Below are 22112 nucleotides of genomic sequence, written 5' to 3'. Positions count from 1 at the left end.
CTTAAAGCATTAGAATACAAGAAAATAAGGTAATAAACGAAAAAAATTGCACAAATGAGAAGCAGCAATGCTACAGACGTATACTGAGAGTATAAACATAAACAGAATAACAGCTGATATCAAATGTAATTAAATGATTTATTTTTGGATGACCTATCCCTTTAATGAACTACATATTGGTCTACACATGTCTGCTTGTGCATGTGTCAGAGAACCTGTGTGTAAAGCCCCCTTCTCTTGTTAAAAGTGCTTTGTTACCCTCTGGGTCCCCTCTGACCTTTCGGATGTTGGCAGACTCGTGAGCGGTACAAAGGCAGGGCGGCCCGTCATTTGTCACCCTAATATCAGCAGTGGGGCTCATCAGCAGCAGAACTGCAGCGAGAACACCGAGGCGCAGTCAAAGTGCCTAACAACCCAACAAAAGAAAAGGATGCTCTCCAAAATAAAGCATTTTTGGTAAACTGCACAGGGTGGACCTCCTGTCCTGAATGCATCAGTGTGCAACTACAGTCGAGGGCAAAAACACTTATGGGTTGCATTTGCACACGCTTTATCATGAACACCTGGTTCTCGTGTAAGAGTCTTCGTGAATCGAGTCTGGTTGCAGAGCGATATCAAAAAAGTATGGTAATTGAAAGCACCGAATGTGTGGGGAAACGCAGTCAATTTGATTCGGCTGCAAAAGGTCACGCTATTCAATTTCTACTGGGTGCTGAGTACAGTAGCCGGCAAAACACCTGAAAGCAAATGATCTTATCAGAGCCCACTGCATCGCTCTCATCTCATTGGATAAAAGCTATTTGCTGATTACTAAATAAATGCATTATCTTTTACCTTGACTCCCATGTTTTGCCCACTCCAGGATGTTGAGACCTGTACAAGACCTTGACTTACGAGAAGATTATTATCATTTTTTTATTTGTGCCTCTATACCTTTTATATGTATACCTCTTATGTGCCTTTAAATTACAGGCACCAGACCATAAGAAAGAAGAATATGAGAGAGAGTGCAGCAACTATAAAAAAATCTGCTTAAAAAAGTACAAGTGATAATTGATTCACCTAGCACTGCTATACACACCGTGTTTTATTAGTAGGGCTTGCAACTAACGATTATTTTCATAATCGATTAATCAGGCAATTATTTTTTCCCGGTTAATCGACTAATCGGATAAAAACCTAAATAATTACTCAGTTAGAATTTTCACTTATTATAGACGGTTTCATCGGACGCACGTGTGTTGACATGGTTATTAGGGATGGGCGTTAATTTGCATGCGATAGTCATTGCGCATCTCGTCAGTTAAACCGGTTCCTTGATTAGTAGTAAAACGCCATCAGCTGCTTTCAGATGGAGCAGCATTTACTACACAAATCCGTAGTTCACTGCCAAGCTGGGCCATATCGCATACATATGAAGGTGATACGTTTGTGATAATTCATGCGATCACGGAACCGGCTTCACTGACAAGATGCGCAATGACAATCACATGCAAATTATCGCCCATACCTACAGGTTATGCATCTGGACAGAACTTAACTTCCGGTTTATGTTTGTTTAATGGTCCGACTAGTGGCTAAACTGAACTTTGGAACAAAACCTCGTCGAAAATAACTAATATTTTGGTTTCCTAAAGATGATGAGAGATGGCGATTATACATCACCGCTATGACAAGTTAACCTGTCAATTAAGAGAAAACGCTTCCCTGCCAATGACAAGTTTTCTGGCAAAATTTCTGCTATTATTAACGAGGCGGCACTCTTATCCAACTAATAAAACCCGGAAGTATTCCCTTCGTGCAAACAGATCAAACTCTGTGTTGGTTTTAATCATCACTTTGAATCGGATCTCTATCAATAGTTAAATAAAGGTAGGATGAAAGTTTTTTTTTTGAAAACAGAGGGTCTGTTCTTTCATTTAAAAGTGCAATGTGTAATTTTTAGAAGGATCTTTTGACAGAAATGCAAAATAATATACAAAACTATATAATCAGGGGTGTATAAAGACCTTTTTAAAATGAACCGTTATGTTTTTATTATATTAGAATGAGACGTTTTTATCTACATACATAGAGGGTGCCCTTACGTGGAAGTCGCCATTTTGTGCAGCCATGTTTCTACAAAAGCCCTTAATGGACAAACTTTTTTTACTAAGTTGTATCTGTCAATTACATGTTTGTCCGGTGGCGGCTACCATATCTTCTCTATGCTTTTCAAAAGCGAGGGGTGAGCAGTGGACTGAGCCGTTGGTTGTAATTCACAACCTCACCACTGGATGCCGCTAAAATTTACACCTTTAATATTTTGTATGTTTATACATTTTCTAGAAGAAACAGCGCCTGACCCTATTATGCTGCGTTTACACCAGCCACAGCCGCATTCAAGGCAACAAGCGCGGGTGATTTACATGTTAAGTCAATGCAAAGACGCGATTAGGCATCCTGCGGCGCGGTAAGCGTGGCGTGAATGGCTGCGCGTTCCGTTCTGCGTGAATTGAGCGCTGCCGCGGGAAAAGCGCAAGTTGAAAAATCTGAACTTCAGCAGATTTCTGCACAGCGTTAACCAATCAGGACCTTGCTGTAGTAGAGACGTGATTACAGGAAGCGAACGTAGTCTCAGAAGAGTCGCAAAAGCCCCTCCCATGACGCAAATTCCCGCGTGAATTTCTCAAATGAATATAATTTCACACGCGAATGAAGTGGGTAAACTCAAATGTTCAATCATCCAACTACGCGTGAATAGCGCGTTTTGTCGCCTCTACCACGACTGGTGTAAATGCAGCATTATAATTGCACAGCTGACGCTGTGTGAAGAGAATGCGTATGCGCGTTGTCCGACTATGGTGCGGGAGCATGTGATGCCACAGACCAACTAATCGATAATGCAATTCGTTGACAATAAATTTCGTAATCGATTATTACAGATTTTATGAATTAGTTGTTGCAGTACTATTTATTTGTATTTGTCTTTCGGTAGCTCGACTGGTACAGCATTGCATGAGCAGTGCAAAAGGTCATTGGTTTGATTTGCAACGAACACACATACTGATAAAAATGCATAACATGAATGCACTGTAAGTCGCATTGGATAAAAATGTCTGCATAAATGTAAATATAAGAAATGTCTCTTAACCTGTGAACAATCACAATCATGGATTTTGGAAGTATATGTATAACTGGACACCAAAAGAAAGCGACTATCGGAAAATCATGTGTTTATCTTTTCCATGGTACCCGATCAGATGTGCTATTGCAGAATTTTGGTATTTCGTTTTTTGTTTCTAATGTACCCCTTCAATAAAATCGTATACGGAGTGATGTCACTAAGCGATGAAACACTTTGTACCCTGCAGTGCATAAGCTCTTCCAGTATTCCTGGAATCCAGCCCCTCCCTGCCATGGTGAAGTATTAAATAATCCAGGCAACGCCTGTACCGGGTTCACTTTCTCTCTCTCTCTCTCAGCCCGAGAGTTGAGCCAGACGTTTAGGGCTTATTGGCTTAGCGTTTCCGGCCAGGTTAGGAAGAGACAGGCCCTGGAATGCTCTTAAAAGAGATTACAGTCCCAAACTAAAAATAGCCCACAATGGCTATCTCACACTCATACAAAATGTGAATATTATTCTACAGGGTGTTTGTTTGGATGAATTTTGCAGATTGCATTTGCATGTCTACCATGAACATGAAATTCAATTTAATTATTATCACCATAATGCCAGCCAATGGTAAATCTTTGGCTGGTACTAGTTGTACTGTTGATGTAGTATATTTATTTTGAGACCAAGATAAACCTGGCATGCGATCAGCTGAAAAGAGCAGCTTCCAACAAGAGCTGTCTAAGCCAGACTCATAAAACAAGATTTAAAGGGCTGGCCACTATGTCCAAGGAAAACCCCGTTTGTGCCCGCCTGCAAACATGAAAAAGCCTCGTGTGGTATGACTGTCAGATGACACTTAACTCCACAGAACTGGCAGAACACCGTGTGTCTTCGAGCAAAGGAAACAAACCATGTTGAAGCAGCGCAAGCATGTGCAAACACTAAAACGCATCGGAGAGATGTGTTAAGATCAAAGCTTAAGGTAATGCATATCGCTGGCTTGCAGGAATTAGATAAGATTTGTAAATTATTAAGAACATGACAACACTTGACAAGACTGTGGCACAGTGATGGTGTGGGAACATTAACAGTAAATGATTATTCGTATTACACACAGTGCACAGAAAATAGTTTATTTTGGTCAGCTGCATCATTTAAATGTTTTTGATAGTTACTATACGCTAAACATATCTTAAACCTCACCCTCTGAACATACATTAATTAATATTTAACATTATGGCTGATTTATAATCATTTGATTTTTATATATTAGTGATGCTCATAAAAAAATTGGCCTTTACAAAATAGCCAAACCTGTGCACCCACACACTCCCTGAGTATCCATCCTCCCTTACTGCCCCCTTCTCCTGATTTCTGAGTAGTGTGTTTGGGGTGTTAAATTGGTTCTAGGATGAGCATCAGGTGGTTAAGATTGAAGATCACGCCCCTGAACAAAGACCTAAATTCTCACTCACAACGGGCACTGTTGCAAACACACACAGGATCGAAACAGAGCACCGGAATGACAGAATAAAAGATCGACATATAGACAGCATAGACAGGAGTAAACAAGTGTGAGAAAGACCCAGAAAAGAAGAAAAGCAAGGAAGCAAAGCAAGCAGCAGAAGATGTTAACTTGTGCTTCTGCAAACATGCCCCGCGGGGACTATTTTCCACTTGCAGGAGATGTTACCCTCCCTCTCTTCTGTCCCTCATCCTCACGCTCTCCTGCTTCTATCCTTACCTTCATTACAAAGTGACTATGCGCGAATATATTCACTGAAATGCAGGTTTCTCTATGGCTGGCTGGCAAGCTTCACGGCCAGAATACTTCATTGGCATCGAGAGAACACATTTTCTTTATGATGAAAACAACCATAACATAATTGCATTAGTGGGATTCATTTAGATGCATGAAACAGGCACTGCTATGCCAGGTAGTATTTATAATCCTACATCCAAATATACCTGCGACTATAAAAACTTATATCATGTTTTTAGTAACTTCATATAAATGGAAATTCAACTAATTCAAGCGTATACACTCTCAGAAATAAAGGTACAAATGCTGTCACTGGGACAGTACCCTTAAAAAAGGTCCTAGCATTCAATTCAATTCAATTTTATTTATATAGCGCTTTTCACAAGTGTTAAAGCAACACCAAAGAGTTTTGGCTCTTTGCTCCCCCTACAGGTTAGATGCGTACTTGTCCATTACCCACTGTCATAAATACTGAGGCATAGCTGGCTCTGATTGGATTGTAGGTCTGCCGTAAAGCAAGTTTTTGTAGTATTCACTCGGACTACAGGACCGCTACCCGACGGTTGGAAACTTCTTTAGTGCGGTTTTGGCCGATAGAGGGCTGCAAAGGGAATGTGAAAGTGCTGTTCACCCTGTTTAGAGTGGATGAACGACTGAAACTGTTTTGGAAGCGTTATTTTAAGGTAAAAAAACTCTTTGGTGTTGCTTTAATTGTTGCAAAGCAGCTTTACATGAGAAGATGTAGAGGAGAACACAGAAAATCAATAGATAATATAAGAAGTAGAGAAAGCGGTTAAACCGTACAAGCGAGCATATTAATAAAGTAACGTATACTGTAAAGTGCTAAATTAAGCCAAAGTTGGCTGACTCTAGCATGTATCATTTAGGTTTAAATATACATTTGGTACCTTTGAGGTACTAATATGCACTTTTTAGGTTCAATGGTACCTCTTTAGGTCAAACTTTTTGAAAGGGTACCGCCCCGTGACAACTTTTGTACCTTTTTTCGAGAGTGTATATGCTGTATCTTGTACACTGAAAGCTCTAATGCTGTTTGTATTTTAAAAAGTCAAGCAATCATGACTTAAATTTAGCATTTGTTTGTTAAACATAAAAATTCAAGTGCAATTAAAGGGCCCATATTTCGTGGCTAAAAAGCACATTACTTTGTGTATTTGGTGTAATGCCATGTGTTTGCTTGGTTTATGGGTCAAAAAATGCATTATTTTCCACATACCGTACATTTTTGTAGCACCTCTAAGTCCCGCCCTTCTGTAACCGTTCTTTTCGTACAAAGCTCATCGTTCTAAGAAAGCGCAGTGTGAACTGATTGGGCAGCTATCTAGTGCGTTGTGATTGGTCGAATACCTCAATTACGTAAACGGAAATGTGATGCTCCTTAACGTGTTTTAAAAGTTGCGCTCCCAAAGCAATAGTAAATATATCGTCTTTATACTACGTTATCAATACGAGCCTCAATCTAACCCAGAAAACACAGATGGCTAAGGTGATCGATCAACTTTACCAGCGCAATGTGAGCCGAACGTAACAGATTTGTTAGTTAATGTGGAATTCACACCAGACGCGGAAGAGGTGCAAGCACAAGTAATTTACATGTTAAGTCAATGCAAAGACGCGAATAGGCATCCTGTGGCACGCTACGCGCGAATGGCGCAGTGTGAATGTCGCACGGCTTAAATTAAGCGGTGCCGCAGGAAGTTGAAAAATCTGAACTTTGGCGGATATTCGTGCCACATTAACCAATCAGGATCTTGCTCTTGTAGTGATGTGATTACAGGGAGCGAGCGGAGTCGCAGAAACCCTTCCCATGATGCAAATTTCCGTGTGAATGTTTTGAATTACTAGAATTTCATGCGCGAAAGAAGCACGTAAACTCAAAATGTTCAAGCGTCCAACGCGTTTTTGCCGCCTCTACCGCGGCAAAATGCAGCCTCTACCACGGCAAAATGGCGCAGTGTGAATGTCGCCGCAGGAAGTTGAAAAATCTGAACTTTGGCGGATATTCGTGCCACATTAACCAATCAGGATCTTGCTCTTGTAGTGACGTGATTACAGGGAGCGAGCGGAGTCGCAGAAACCCTTCCCATGATGCAAATTTCCGTGTGAATGTCTCGAATTACTAGAATTTCACGCGCGAAAGAAGCACGTAAACTCAAAATGTTCAAGCGTCCAACGCGTTTTTGCTGCCTCTACCGCTGCTGGTGTGAACCCATAGTAAAGATATTAAAACATAAAATCATGTCTGCATTTGAACCATGTCTGCGTAGAAACAACAAACAAGTGCTACTCTGCACTGCACAAAACTCGAACCTCGGCTACTTACAAGATGTCAGTCAGAAGAGAGTAGTTGCAAAGTTGGAATTGCTCGACTTTTTAGACAAAGCCTTTGTATACATCCAACCTTGTAACTCCCCCGTGTTCAGAAAGTAATCCTCCGTAAAATATGCAGCACACAATCGAACATTAGGGCTGTAGTGTTCTGAAACAGTGTTGTAAATAAAACCTAACCCCTGGTTTCTTAATGTTTACTCTATTGGAAGGCCAAACAAAGTAGTTTGTTTTTTGCAAAGAAACACAGCGTACTCGATATGGCGGAAACAACAATACTACAGGTTGATGGAAAGTTATACCCTCTATCTTTGTGTATACATTAGGGTGGTATTATGCAAATGTTCAAACCAGTATGACATCTACAGTAACTGCATGGGCTTGTTTGAGCGAGCCATTTTAGGTAGGCGTGGATAAGGCTTTACTTTTAAAAAGAAGATCTCTTTGGATTATGAAACTAAAATGGGTTTTAAGTGCATTTTACAAACTCCAAGTTTGGTGAACTTAACCATTTAAGTTCAGTCTATGTAGCCACCAAGTTAATTAAACTTAAATATATACGTTTTTGGGAGACCCATTAATTGAATTGAGGGAACAAGATTACTCAATCAAATGAGTTCAGTAAACGTATTAGGGTTTTAAGTGTGATTTGGAACTACTTTTTTTAAAATAAAAAGTATTTATTTTATTTCGGACACAAACCAAAAGACATATGTGATGATATAGACAGCCCTATATAATGTAACAAATAAGTGAAAACAAAACTAATAATATTAACTGGATAGTTTCAACTGTAAATTCGGACTGGATGATCCACATTCAAAACCTCTATGAAAAAAAGCATTGCAGTCCTGCCCACTGTGTTAGTTGTTACAATAGCAATGCAATTTAAACAGTACAGCAAAATCTATTGTTGACTAATTTCTACCATTGCACATATAGTACATACGTGCACCAATTCGTGTATAATATACCAGATGCAATAGTTCACAAAACTATTGTTTTATTCATTCTGAAGCTTTCAAAATAAATTTAGTTGTGTGGTGACTAAACACCATCAACAACAACATAAGACGAACCCTGCAAACGTAGGCCGGCAGTTTTAACTGCTTTTGAGTAGGCTGACACCAAAGTACATGCAAACTATCTGTGCTTCAAGAGGCAGGTGTCGAACGAGCGTGTTCATGTGCATGCCTGTTTTATAAGTGTTCACTTGAGGAAATCACATTATACAGCACAATATGATAATATGCTTGGCCCAGCTGAACCGGTGCAGCTAAACCGATGGTGTGTTTTCAAATGTCAGCATAAATTTGCAAATTAAAAATGCCGAGCCATCAGCAGTCACTGTTACCACTGTGTGCCTGTGTCTTCCCGCGTGGATGTGCTTATGAGTGTTTTTTCTGAGATATGTACATTTGATCCAGGAATGCAACGGAGCGATTTTATCAATCACAGTTCCTTGCGGGTTTCGGCAGGCGGCAATGACTGTTTGATAGATTTACAAATTACTAGACAAGCAAGGAGCGAACGGGACCCTGTTAACATGCACGCGTGTACGCGTACTTGAGCGTGTGTGAGATTTGAGTGATTAATCCGCAGGGGCGTTCGTGCACTTAGACATCCAGTACAAACAAGCACGCACAAACACACACACACTTCGGATCATGGCAAACAGCTGGCAAGGAGGTCAATGTCTGGTCAAAGTTTTAACCGGTCATAAGTAACCGCGCTCACCTTACAAAGCACAGCCAGTGCTTTCACCCAACGACCAAGTTGTAATTCCAAACACTCGCTGGCAGCATAGCTTCGTGTTTGGATATAAACACAAGAACCCACCGCAAAGACCTTATTGGATGACCTAATACAGTACACCGCCTAACGGGCAGCTATTTTGAATAGGTGTCAAGTGCCCCTAAAATAAAAGCATGCGGCAATCACTTGGAGTCAGGGAGTGTTCCATTCCACACATTGTCCGTACGGCAGAGAGCACAGCGAGAACTCCTGCCGGATTCGGAGCTAAAGGCCATCCAAAAAGTCAGCATGCTGTACTTGAGTCACCTGTTTACCACGCTACACGTGCAGGCTCCAATGATAGAGGAATCAAGGCTAAGTTAAGAAGGTGGAAAACTTGAAGCTCTGTTTAAGTGCTCTGTACCATGTTTTGGTCACAGCACAGATGGAGATGAGGGCAGAACTGCATTGGACAATTTGATTTATTGATCCGATTCTGGTTGACTACACATTGGTAATGATTATTCATCAAGTTAATGTAATGCTTAAGTGCAATTGTTTACGCTGTGCTGCTGCTTTGTTCTGCATGTTTTATTTTTTGAAGAATATGATGTACGATGATAGTCAGTTTTATTAAATCTGACCCAGTCTGTAATAACGTAAAGAACATTCTGTGAAAATATAACTTTTATATCTCTTTAATACTGAGTAAAGCTGCATCAAAGATTGAAATCAATGATTGAAATAAATAGATTATAGATTATGAGACTTTATCCTGGATTTCACAGGCACAAGTAACAAATATAAATTTTTAAGACATGCATACCGCAATATATCTTAAAATACTTGCACCTGAAAACAGCACAGGAAAACATCCACATGAACATTTTAAATTTAATTTTTTAGGCAAACACAAAATGTACAAAGAAGGTGTCGCAGACCTTAAAGGTATTGCGGAGGATTTTCTGTTTCCGGGTGGATCATCAAGACTATTGGTCCTCCTAGTTGTCAATCAGGAGTGTTGCGCAATTGCATTTTTCAAAAGAGTGGAGAAGGCGGTTCTTTTTTAAAATCCTTTAAACCATCCATAAAAGAGCAAATCTATTTGACTCAAAACATGGTTTAACATGACTGAGTGCTTCTAACCTCCCCAAGGCCCTGTTCCCATGAGAAGGGTTGCCGGTGACAGGCTGACCGGGCTGTCAGGCCCTCTCCTTCAGGGACAGAGCAAACCCAACCTCCAGAGAATCCATTTTAGCCCCCGAGATGGGATTGATAACTAGGAGTGAACGGCGACTGAAAGGCATAAGCCGTCACGTCACACAAAATCTCTAGGCAGCATTTGCCTGCCCGCTGCTATCGCTCATTTTCATCTGCCTGCTGGCTTGCCCCACACGGCCCTGCAATAATGGAACATCGTGTGCAAAATGTCAGAAAGGCGTACGACACGAAATAATGAATCGTGGTGATAAGAAAAGCTTTTACTTTGCATTCCACGTACCTGAATATATATATATAAAAGCATATGCAGACATTTCATTTAGCATTATTTAGTCTGTGCGTCCGTGTGTGTGGCCTGTTTTCTGCGGCAGAGATCAGATGAGTTGCCACGCCACCCATTAACTATACTGCAGTCAGACAGGTTAAGAAAACATTGCCAGAGGTTCACTAAGTGTGGGGGAAGGATGAAAAAGTTCTGCCAACTAGCTTTACACAAGAGCTGGCCATTTATTAACCTGTCTTCACTCTGCTCTTGGGCGCTGTACTGACCCACATAGGCCAGTGTGGGAAATGCGTATTAGCACGTCATGTTCCACCTCTCTGATTTAACCACATGGGGTTTAAAGTTCCCTCAAAATGAAAATACTATCACCATTTACTCACTTCCATGTTATTTACGTGTTTTATGTCAATGTTGATCAAATTTTAATTTTCACTTCGAAAATTCTATAGAACCTACTATGGAAACAAACCTGCTAGGAACTTTCCTCCACATTTAATTCACATGCACACACAGTGTTACTTTTGTCCTGTCTCAATCTAAACTGCAGACCCATATCAGGGTTTCTCGCAGAAAATTTGTTAGTTAAGGTGGTAGGGTTGGGCGGGGTCGGGGGCGAGGCAATCAAAGGGGCATACACGTCATGATGAAAATGAAAATATTTTTATTAAAAACATTCTTCATTTTAAAGAAACTATGACAGAAAATGAACCCATACTAGATTATTAATGAATTAAATGTTTTTAACAGATACCTTAGCTGCGTGATGAAGTGAAATTAAAGGGTTAATAAACACAAACTGAAACAGATGTTGTAGAACGTCTGGCGAACGATGATAGATAGCGCAAAGATTGTAAAAACTGATTATTTCCCACTATTTATTACATTATCTTAAAGGAGTGTAACTACTGTAGCATGTAAATAATGCACATAAATAAAGTGAGCAAGAGCGCTCAACAATTGAATTATATCGAATCAACAGGCACGTGCAACCTAGCTAGCAGGTTGCCCAAACAACAAAATCACCAGCGAACTTACTTTAAATTTGCAAGAACTATAGACTAATACAATATCAGGCTTAAATAAAGCCAAAACATAAGTCCACCTACAGTTCTCATGGACACGCGTTTTATCAACTGGCTATTCTCCAGACAGTGACGGACTATGGCTCTCATTTCGGCCGTGTAAAGCGCGTCCGCGCTATTCTCCGAGATGCACTTGACGGCCTTTGGTGCAGCAAATTTTTTTTTTTTTTTGATGACCTAGTTAAGGCGGTAGGGTTTCCAGCTTAGGCGGGCCGCCCGAACTATATGCGGGAAACCCTGCATATAAAATCATTCTCCAACTTTAAAAGTCAACTTTAAGGGTCTCAGTGCCACATGATCTAGGCAAGTGATTCCCACAACCCTATAGGAATGTGGATGAATTCCACACCCTATCTCTCCATGCAACCAAACCCCAAAACATACCCTTGTGACAGACCCTGCACTATATTTCCCAGCACTCAGAGCAATGCAGCATTATCATTTCTCTTCTCTATCTGCCCAGATAAGACATAATGAACCAGTCCTGGCCCTGGCTGATTTGTTTTAGCCGCCTCATTTCTTTCTCTATGGACTTTGCTTTCGGTGTCAGTGACGGAGAAGTGCAGATGTAACAGGTTTAAAGTTTTACCTCTTCGTTTTTTCCACATGACAATACTGGACAAAGTGTTTTATTACGAGGGCCCACAATACCGCACATTTTTATACATCTTCCTTATTGAACGCATCTGATTGAGATCATCAGCTTTTTAGCAGAGATCCATGAAGTGAACTGAGTGTTTCAGATATTGGAGAAATGAGCACCCCAGGATGGGTGTTTAGAACCACTGCTTTAAAATAGGGTGAGAATTCATTCAGATTACTCATAAACTACTCACAAAACTAGTGTAAATAGTCTTCACTGAATTCATGTATCAGAAGAAATCTACTGTGTATATATACAAAAAATAAAAAAATGTAATTATATGGGAGCTGAGAATATATCGACACCACAAATCTTAAGCAAGGGACAAAGGTTGGGTGCTTATCATAATAACTCACTGAATGTTCATTTCTCCGTTTCAGATGTGTAAAGCATCATCCATAAACTAATAAACAGCAGTGATTGACACGCTCAGCTTTTGAAGAATTCCACACACTCACAATAAATAAAACATAAAACTTCATATCTAAGTTCACAGAAGACAATCAGATAAAAAACAGCAAAAACACCATGACCAACTTTACCTCAAAGAAGTTTGATGCTTCATTGCCATACTGACTGGAAATGATTTCTGATTGGTCGCTGTACCACTTGAGTCCACCCAGAAAGCTATCTGCATCGAGGTCACTGACATCCAGCTCAGAAAGGTCCAGCTCAGGCAGGTCAGGGCAAAGGGGTTGGTCTTCACCAACCAAGGCAGCACACTGGAAGAGAAAAGCGATGGTTGAGTGTACGTTTGTCAAGAGGTTATACGTCTTCAGTTAGAGTTTATGTGGAAGCATGACTGTTCATTTTCCATTTGAGCAAATTAGAGATTTTTAGTTAATGATTGTAACAAAGTGTTCGGGTGAGATCAATAGAGCAGTCTTGTGTACAGCACTGTGGACAGCAGTCTCCAGTTATTAACATCCATTATGAAGAAAAACAATCAATATATATGTCATATTTACACATATGGAAAGATGGCAAAAAGTGTTTCAAAATACTTTGATGCTTGATGAAAAGACAACACAGACAAATTGCAGGATTAAATTGGAGACAATGCGGCAATTGAGGCAGTCTGACATTTAAGAAAACAGCATGAGACAGAGCTGTTGGCAAAGCTTTTCTTGAACAAGTCGTATGAAGGTACACACCTGCGAATATTGCTCAGGTGTTAAATACGAGATAAAATATGAAGAATACAAAACACTGAATGCAACATTAAATCTCCCTAAATTGTGCAAAAGCTAAAAAAGTACTTTTGTTAAACACTTGCAACATAGAATTGTCTTTACACACAATTTGTCATTATTCATACACATTCTTTTGGTCTGCTGCTGGACACAAAGAAATATATTTGTAGCCCCCGGAGCAGGAAGCACCATTGACTCCAGTAGAGAAGAATTCTATGGAAGTCAATGGTGCTCAAGAACTGTTTGGTTACTGTTTGGTCTTGACTAATCATTTGCCGAATAAAAGTTTTTGTTTACATAATATATGTGGGTGTACTGTGTATAATAATTATAAATACACACACACACAAGCATGTATATAATTAAGAAACATTTGCATGTGTATATACATGTTTATATTTATATATAATTTATATGATATATAAATATAAATATTTATTATATAAATATATTTTTTCTTAAAATTATACATGTATGTGTGTGTATTTATATATACATGATTATTATACACAGTACACACACACATATTATGTAAACAAAAGCTTTTATTCTGCAAACGATTAGTTGCGACTAATCGTGAGGCAGCACTATTACAAACATATATCTTTTTTTTGTGTTCCGCTGAACAAAGCAATTTATACATGTTTGTAACAACTTTAGAGTGAGAAAATGATGACAAAATTGTGATTTAAAGGTGCAGTGTGTGATTTTTAAAAGGATCTCTTGACAGAAATGCAAAATAATATTCAAAACTACATCATCAGGGGTGTATAAAAACCTTTTTATAATGAACCGTTATGTTTTTATTACCTTAGAATGAGACGTTTTTATCTACATACACCGAGGGTCCCCTTACATGGAAGTCGCCATTTTGTGCCCCCATGTTTCTACAGAAACCCCTTAATGGACAAACTTTTTTTACTTATTTGTCTCCGTCGATGACATTTTTTTGGTGGTGGCTACCGTAGCAGTGGACAGAGCCCTTGTTTGCAATTCGCAACCTCACCACTAGATGTCGCTAAAATTTACACACTGCACCTTTAAGTGAACTATCCCTTTAATCAATTGAGCATTCACCATGTCTTAAAGACATATCATGAGTTTTTTCATGTTTAAGTGCTATAATTGGGTCCCCAGTGCTATTATCAACCTAGAAAATGTGAAAAAGAACAACCCAGTATTTTGGTAAACCATTCTCTGCAAGCATGTGAAAAAACAGGTCATTGAAATTTGGCTCCTCTTGCAATGTCAGAAGGGGATAATACTGCCCATTAGTCTGCACTATCCAACCACAGCACTGTCATTTAGTGCAGAGATCAGCTCATTTGCATTTAAAAAGAGACACCCAAAAACGGCACATTTTTAACATGCTATAATAAATTATCTGTATGCTATTTTGAGCTAGAACTTCACACACGTACTCTGGGGACACCAAAGATTTATTTGACCTCGTAAAAAGTCTTGTGAAATGTCCCCTTTAAAACTCACATGTTTGTTTTATTTTTGTGTGGCCAAAACACTATTACCGCCAGACAACCAAGATAAAAATCCCAAAAGACACAAAAATAGTAAATACAAGCAACATCGTAAGTAACTCGGATGCGAATCTTGTATCAGCTGTTTAAAGAAACCGAAACATAAAACACACAATTCTGTGATTGGTTGACGAAATGGGCGGGGCGTCGCGGGGAAGCACGCGACAGCCACACCTGATCGGCTGGAAAATTCACACTGTACTGTCAATCAGTATATTGTACGCAATAGAGACAACTAAGCTAAAATAAATCTTCAGCAGTGCATTGTGTGCGCACAGGTGTATAGAGTTTTGACAGACGGCGGAGGGTGCTGTAGAGTGGTGTTCGTGTTTTAAAAACAATACCTTGAGATAAGTGTAAATATATTTGCATAATAGCCTACTGTCGAAATGTATGTGCTTTCTGATACTGCTCCACAATTTGCAACGCTGCTCTCATATAGTAACTTCTGCATAAAACCCAATGCGAGACTTTGCGCGAAGGCATCACGGAGGTACAGTCCGGTTTAGAGCATGCATGTGACCACTGTTTAAAGAAATAAATATGATTCAGCAGGGCATCGCACATGTCACATTTCATTATGTCTGATATTGTATCTTTACTTATTAGGCTACATAAACCTATCGGTCGACTGTTGCAGATGTAAACGCCGAGGAAGCTGTGTAAACCGGTCACAACCATAGGTAATAAAGCGGATCTGATCAAATGAAATGCATCGGCGTCTACGTAGTCTAAGTCAATGTCCATTTTCTCTCCCATCTCAAAATATGTACTTGTTTTTATTACACGTACATATATGCGAAATGATATAAATTAGAACCGAGCAATTTGCCGAGGGATTTATGCTTTGAAATATTTAACACGTTAAAATGTATAACAATAGCGCACATACATAGCTTGCAACCCCGACAGGTGCGTAGAGAGCAGCGACATTTCTGAGAATAGTTAAAAGCAGAAAAGTATTAACTACCAATCATGAAGACGTTTGTTTATGAATAACTTATGATAAGCATGTAGAATAAAATAACCAAAAACAGTAAATGTAGCCTATTCATAAACGAGACAGCAATAGATAGATAGATAGATAGATAGATAGATAGATAGATAGATAGATAGATAGATAGATAGACTACGCTGACAGTGTATACCTGTATATAGTCACATGAAAGAGCGGCGCTATAATCACGAGTGTAATCTTACCTTACACTAAACGCCAAATACCACAAACATGTTTTACGCTAACTTTCGGATGAGGCAACACTCAAAACGATTCATGTCATGCAAAGCTGTTTTAAAACTATCGTGTGCCATGCCATTTGCGTGCATTTTATAACGTCCCGTTAAGCTCCTTGGAAAGAGGGCTTGGTAAATAGATGGTAACTGAGTTTGACATCAACCTTTATCCCCTGAAACCTGCTTAACTGTGTTTTCTCCCGTGATGAGATGCTGCGTAAACTGTTTCCTCAGACTCACGAAAAATCCAGCAAGCGCTCGTCATGCATAACGTGCACTAGCCCTCCGTAGACTGTATCTAATAAAAAAAGTTTCGATGTACAATACCTGACGCGAGAGCATATTAGTAATTCCAGCACAACGTGGGACTAGTGCTCTTACTGGAGCTGATACCTGTCTCATCATCACCTGCGTTACAGCGAGCGAGCGCACTCCATCCACCGGCATGTCAACACAATTTTCCCTCGACAAGTGTTCAACTCCGACACAGCTTGCGAAAAGCACGCGCTAAAACCAGACAAACCATTGCATACATCATTTGTGCCCGAAAATCAGACTCTCACAACCCGGTATATTCCCGTGCATTCAGAGCTCCCGTATATATCATCCGCGCAGGTTATGGGATCGGGCGACTTCGCGTAACGGTAACTACGAGCGAGACCAGTCTCGGACCTTCTTGGGCGCTCCGTCTCCCCGCATAAATAATGAGATCCAGCCCTGGAAAACAAGTTGCACGTCAGTTCTCACCTCTAGTTCTCTCCACACCGAATCCTGATTACACCTGTCCCACGCCATCCAGCCCGGTATACGAAAAAATTAAAATCACGGGCAAATGACAAAATCCACTCGCTCCAGAACGCGCTCATACAGGGTAGCGCCCCTCACTGACAATGAACCGAGGGCACCTGTCTTACAACTGCTTTCCATCACATGACAAAGCTATTAAAAGTAGGCAGGGGAGTGACTCCCCTTTGCTGTTACTCGCCAATGACGTGCCGTAAAGAGGGCGGGGCACGCGCATAGTAAATCTTTCCCAACTATAAAACCGCTCGCTCCTCTCTACATGCCTCGACTGACACAGTGTAAATAGCGCAGCCTGGGTGCGAGGTAAGAATAAAAGACGAACCAAAAAGCTGTTTAGCCTACATTAAAGTAGCCTACTCTGCAACACAGGTCTGTGAAGTCTGAATAATGATGGGAATAATTTGCAAAACTGACTTTCCACACATCAGCGCATCCATCACATATGCCAGTATTGTCATTCTTCACAGCTTTCCCATTCGCCGTATCAAATGTAATTATATTTGCGGTGCTTAAGAAAAGCTTTTAATCCTAATGACTTTCGTTCACCGGAGTAAACAATCGCCAGAGGCCTCTTTACTAAACAAATCTGCGGCGGCTGCGTCTCTTATCATCAAACATCGCGAACGGAAAATAATGTAAAGAAAAATTAGATGCGATACACGAGCTGGTTATTTGAGAACACGATCGATATTTTGTGAAGACTACGATGGTTCACAGCATACTTTCAATCTATACAGCTCCTAGGCATTTACTTTACTCGAATGCTCACATTTCACATGCAGGGTGGTGAGGGGGAGGTGTGTTGAAACACTACAGTAGGCTGCGTGGTGTGTCTGTGTGTGAGTGTAGGCTATACGCTAGACTCTGTACTGACTGACTTCATTTCGAGTTGACTAAATGCTGCTTTACATTTGCGTCCGCGTCTTCCTTATATGTATAGGCTACTTTTACGCTTCTGTACAATGGGGCATTACATGACGGACTCAACAGAGTCATAACAGCTATAAGGTTAGAGATAAAGTGTAATACACTCACGACGGATTTTCTCCCTCACACAAACGCCAGAAGCAGCAGGTGATGATCCAGGGTCAGTAGATAACCCCTCATAAGCGCACACGGATGAAGTAGCCTACTTGACATACTTTTTGTAATGTTACGTCTAAAATAATATATAAGTCCAAAAAGGTCTCGAATATTTACTTCAAAATGCGCATAATTTTTATTCGTCTCGGATCCGCAAGTTTGGGCACTAAGTGTGAAGAGCTGGATGATGACACTTTGCGATATGGATGCTACATTAACGTTTTTTCGCGTTATAAAACGTCAAAAGTGGTAATTGTCAAAAACAGGACCAATATTTTTCTGACATTGTTTTAAATACATTATGCAAATACTTTTTTTAGAAAGAGTCTATGAGTTTAATTACCTAGAGCGCAAATACACAGTCAATAAGTTAATTTGTTAAAAAAAAATTACTTAAGCCAAATGAGAATAAAAACACTCAAATTAAAAACTTTCAGGCTCCATAAGCCCACCCCTAGCCCCGCCCATGTATACAGTGTCAACAGTTCGTGTATATGAAACATGGTTACAGACAACAAAAACACACGAGGATTGTACTGTAGATAGTCAAAACAAACTACAACCGGACGTGGCTTACGTCCTACTCACTTTTGGAGCCTCCAGAGATAATTTTTATTACTAACAGTAGTAGTACAAGTAGTAATGTAACAGAAATTATACATGTTTTATTGGTAAGTCTTTGGTGGGTACAAAGGCTTGTTTCTGCATTTTGGGCAAAATTACCCCCCTCCGATTTATTGCACTGGTTTCGTCCTGTCTTACGTAGCCTGACGAGTCACTGAGTGAGATCAGATGGTAAACTGTCAAATTTAAGATGTCTTCTATGAGGAAGAGAGAGAGAGAAGGAGAGAGAAAGAGAGAGAGAGAGAAATGGGATGACAGTTACCCAGTTACTTTTTCTTTTGCCGTAATCTTAGCATTAGTTGCACTACTTGATTGCTATTTAATATTCAGTAGGTTACCACTGAAAATTAGAAGAATAATTTTGATCCAGATAGCAAAATCTTGTTAGAAAACTATAACTACAACCGTGCTAGCGGACTCATACACATGCAAACCTCGCTCTCACCCACACTTCCCCAGAAAGTTTCCCCAACTCTTCTTCTAGTTAAAGAGCATCACAGTTTGATTTCGAGCATTAATTTCACTATGATTTCATTCTCTGACCTTACTCAGTCAGTATTAAATATATCATTGTTATATTTTCAAGTAATATTTTTTACATTATGTAGGATCATTTTATGTAGAAAACCGTAAACAACAAAAAGATGGTGTTTCACAGGCATGCAGGGTCATAATTATCTTCAGTGTATAAAGCTAAAGGTTCATACACATAATATTCTTTCATAGGGCCCAAAATTGCTAGTGGCGCCCCCGTGGACACATACAGTAAAACATGTATTTTAGGACAAACAGAGGAAAAGTTGTATAGGCCTCTCCACAGGCCACCAAGCTTATCCCAGATGGTTTTTACATGGTAGCATAAACACAACATGAATAAGCCAATCTGATGCCGTATTGTTATCAATGAATGAAAATAGTTGGTTGCTTAATGTACGTTAGTACACTCAAAAAAATGATTCATTGGATTAACTCAATAAAATTGTGGGCAGGATTTCCATCCAATATGAATGTGTACCCCTAACTCATAGAAACTGCTTTACACAATAAATATATATTGAGTTAGTCCAACTCAATTTAAAGTTGATAGCAATACTCAATTAGTTGCCTCAACTTAATTTAGTCTAGTATGAATAACTCGATTTAGCGTAGTTTGAATAACTCAATGTAGTGTAGTCTGCATAACTCAACTCTGTTATTTTATATAAAACGTTTTATATCATACTAATTAGCATAAACACATGTTAGCATGCTAATAATAACAACACATCCAAAACCTAACCACATGCGCCACTCTTCTGCACAATGATAACCAAACAATTTGAAAAAATATAACACAAATGCTTCTAAATCAATAAGATAAACGGACATTAAACACTATTAAGTCTTTCTCCTTACTTAAAAATGCATAAAATAACACTTAATTAAAAAAATTACACTCTAATAGCAGTTGCATGCAAAGCATGCTGAGAAATTATTTTTCCAGAAGCCAAACTCAAACTAATTGTGTTAAAGCAATTTAAAAAGAAATCAATAAATTATAGTACATATTTATTTTGTGTTAGACTAATTACATATACTCTTAATGAGGTATTTTAAATTAATTGAACACAATTTTAATGTGTCATTTCTAAGAAGAGCTTGAATCATTTTTTTGAGTGTAGCGGAATGTGACTCTCTCTCTTTCTCTCACACATGAACATGCTGCAAGCCTTATCGGATTCTTCTCTTCATGGCAATTAAAAAATAGCATGCTAAAAATACATCTCTGTTGTGATTTATCAAATGGGTTATGATTTGTTTTTCCAATTTGTTTCCAAGAGAATGAGATATTCTTCTCCAGACAGAACTAGTCTACCGAGCTATCACATATTTGTATTTGATGTATCTAACATCTAAGTAAATAATGCAATAAAAGGGCATTTACGTAGGAATTATGAAAGGAATAATTGAAGACGGGCCGTTGAATTATTAGAAAAATAATGCACCCCCGAGGTGGTGGTCGCGGAGTGGCCTTTATACCATTTTTCATTAATTCAACGGCCCAGAGTAAATTATTCCGACATCGATCACATGATATATTTAAAGGGATTTTTCCTTTTTTTGTACTTAAATCGCTATTGTAAATAGGACTATTTCTTCCGCGTCTCATCCAACGGCTTTTTTGCTTGTTCCAAAACGTCATTTTAAAGCTGGCAATGAAGGCTTGAGCTGTTGATAGCATTCTAATGCAGTTATTAATTAAGTTATTAGAAAGAGAGCGAGAGTGAGAGAGAGAGAGAGAGAGAAAGAGAAAGAGAGAGGCAAGGGAGTGAGATCTGTTATTGCCTCGGACAATCGTCTGTCATGTTGTTTTTGTTAGTCTGTTATTACAGTTAGCTATGCGAAGTGATATGGAACTGTAATGCGGTCAAGAGAGCTGCCTGGAACTAGGTTCGCCATGCCCGTGCGTTTCCAAGAAAATAATTGCACACCTCAGAACGTTTATCAGCCAATCAGATTCAAGCATTTAACAGCCTCGTAGTATAAAAAATGATAATACCTTATAAAGACAAGGTGTTGGTCTATAAAGATTTAACTTGGGAATGTACATTAAAGCTATGTTTGATAAGGGCTTAGATACACCAGCTCTGTAAAACATTTATTAACATGGACTTGGAGGCATATTTGGGGCAAACCCTGGTAGCTTACCTTGCAGTTTGAAGGATCTGTGCTTATATTTGCACAGCTATTTTGTGGGAAAAACTACCACAATGTTTCAATCTTGATTTGTGATTCGAAAATGGAAAAACAACAAATATATGTAGCCTATATTGCATTATATAACAACATTCTATTATTATGATTAGTAGAAGATGAATCATCCTGCAACAAAACAAATTAGATTTAGTCAAAAAAAGTTAAAAAGAGCATCAAAAACAGAATACAGTGATGTGTAATTTATGGTTGATATCTGTCAGTGAATTTAGGGATAGACAGATGAATAAAGAATGCATTACTAAATGTGTGATTTTCCATCAGTCCCGTCATCCGTACAAAGCACATCAGTAACTTTGGCATATCAGCAACAAATGACATGACTCTATTTTTTAGCAAGTTGCATGTCTTATCAAAGACATCACGGTAAATCAAGAAAACTAGATGAAAGCAACTTGAAGGATAATCATAGTCTCTAAAATACACTTAACTTAAAAGGCATCCCCTTACCGCACGACGTACCACGGATACAATAAAACCCAAAATAATAGCAGCAAATGGAACCCAGTTCTTCTGAAAGGAAGTCATCTTGAGAGAGGAATCAAAGAAAGCTATTCAACCTAGTCTATCAGAACAAAAGCCTTTCTATTGACGAATTCAGCCATTTCACAGAAGGTTTGGAGTGTGGCCGATTGCTACCTTAGAGGGCCCGGTGTGTATTATTGCAGTAAATGGCATAGCAAGGCTAAGGCGTTCTAGCCAGGGCTCAGCTATG

The 22112-nt window shown here is 39.3% G+C and overlaps 1 protein-coding gene and 1 long non-coding RNA gene across 6 annotated transcripts in view; one reads left to right on the top strand and one right to left on the bottom strand.

Moving 5' to 3' along the window:
- Positions 1-17073, bottom strand: part of ppargc1a (peroxisome proliferator-activated receptor gamma, coactivator 1 alpha) — a 46110-nt gene extending 29037 nt beyond the window's left edge. For 2 of the 5 annotated variants that reach the window (XM_055212404.2, XM_055212412.2), the window contains exons 1-2: positions 16880-17073; positions 12714-12893 (exon numbers count right to left, since the gene is read on the bottom strand). In XM_055212404.2, the coding sequence (XP_055068379.2) occupies positions 12714-12893; positions 16880-16927 (228 nt within the window). In that variant the 5' untranslated portion in view covers positions 16928-17073. The remainder of the gene's footprint in view (positions 1-12713; positions 12894-16879) is intronic. The other 3 variants (XM_055212431.2, XM_055212441.2, XM_055212420.2) reach the window with 2 other exon arrangements.
- LOC141352953 (uncharacterized) overlaps positions 1-22112 on the top strand; it is a 138131-nt gene that overhangs the window by 53060 nt on the left and 62959 nt on the right. The window lies entirely within an intron of this gene.

The sequence above is a fragment of the Misgurnus anguillicaudatus genome, chromosome 21, assembly GCF_027580225.2.
Source record: "Misgurnus anguillicaudatus chromosome 21, ASM2758022v2, whole genome shotgun sequence".
NCBI lineage: Eukaryota > Metazoa > Chordata > Actinopteri > Cypriniformes > Cobitidae > Misgurnus > Misgurnus anguillicaudatus.
This window is presented reverse-complemented; position numbering and strand designations above follow the sequence as displayed.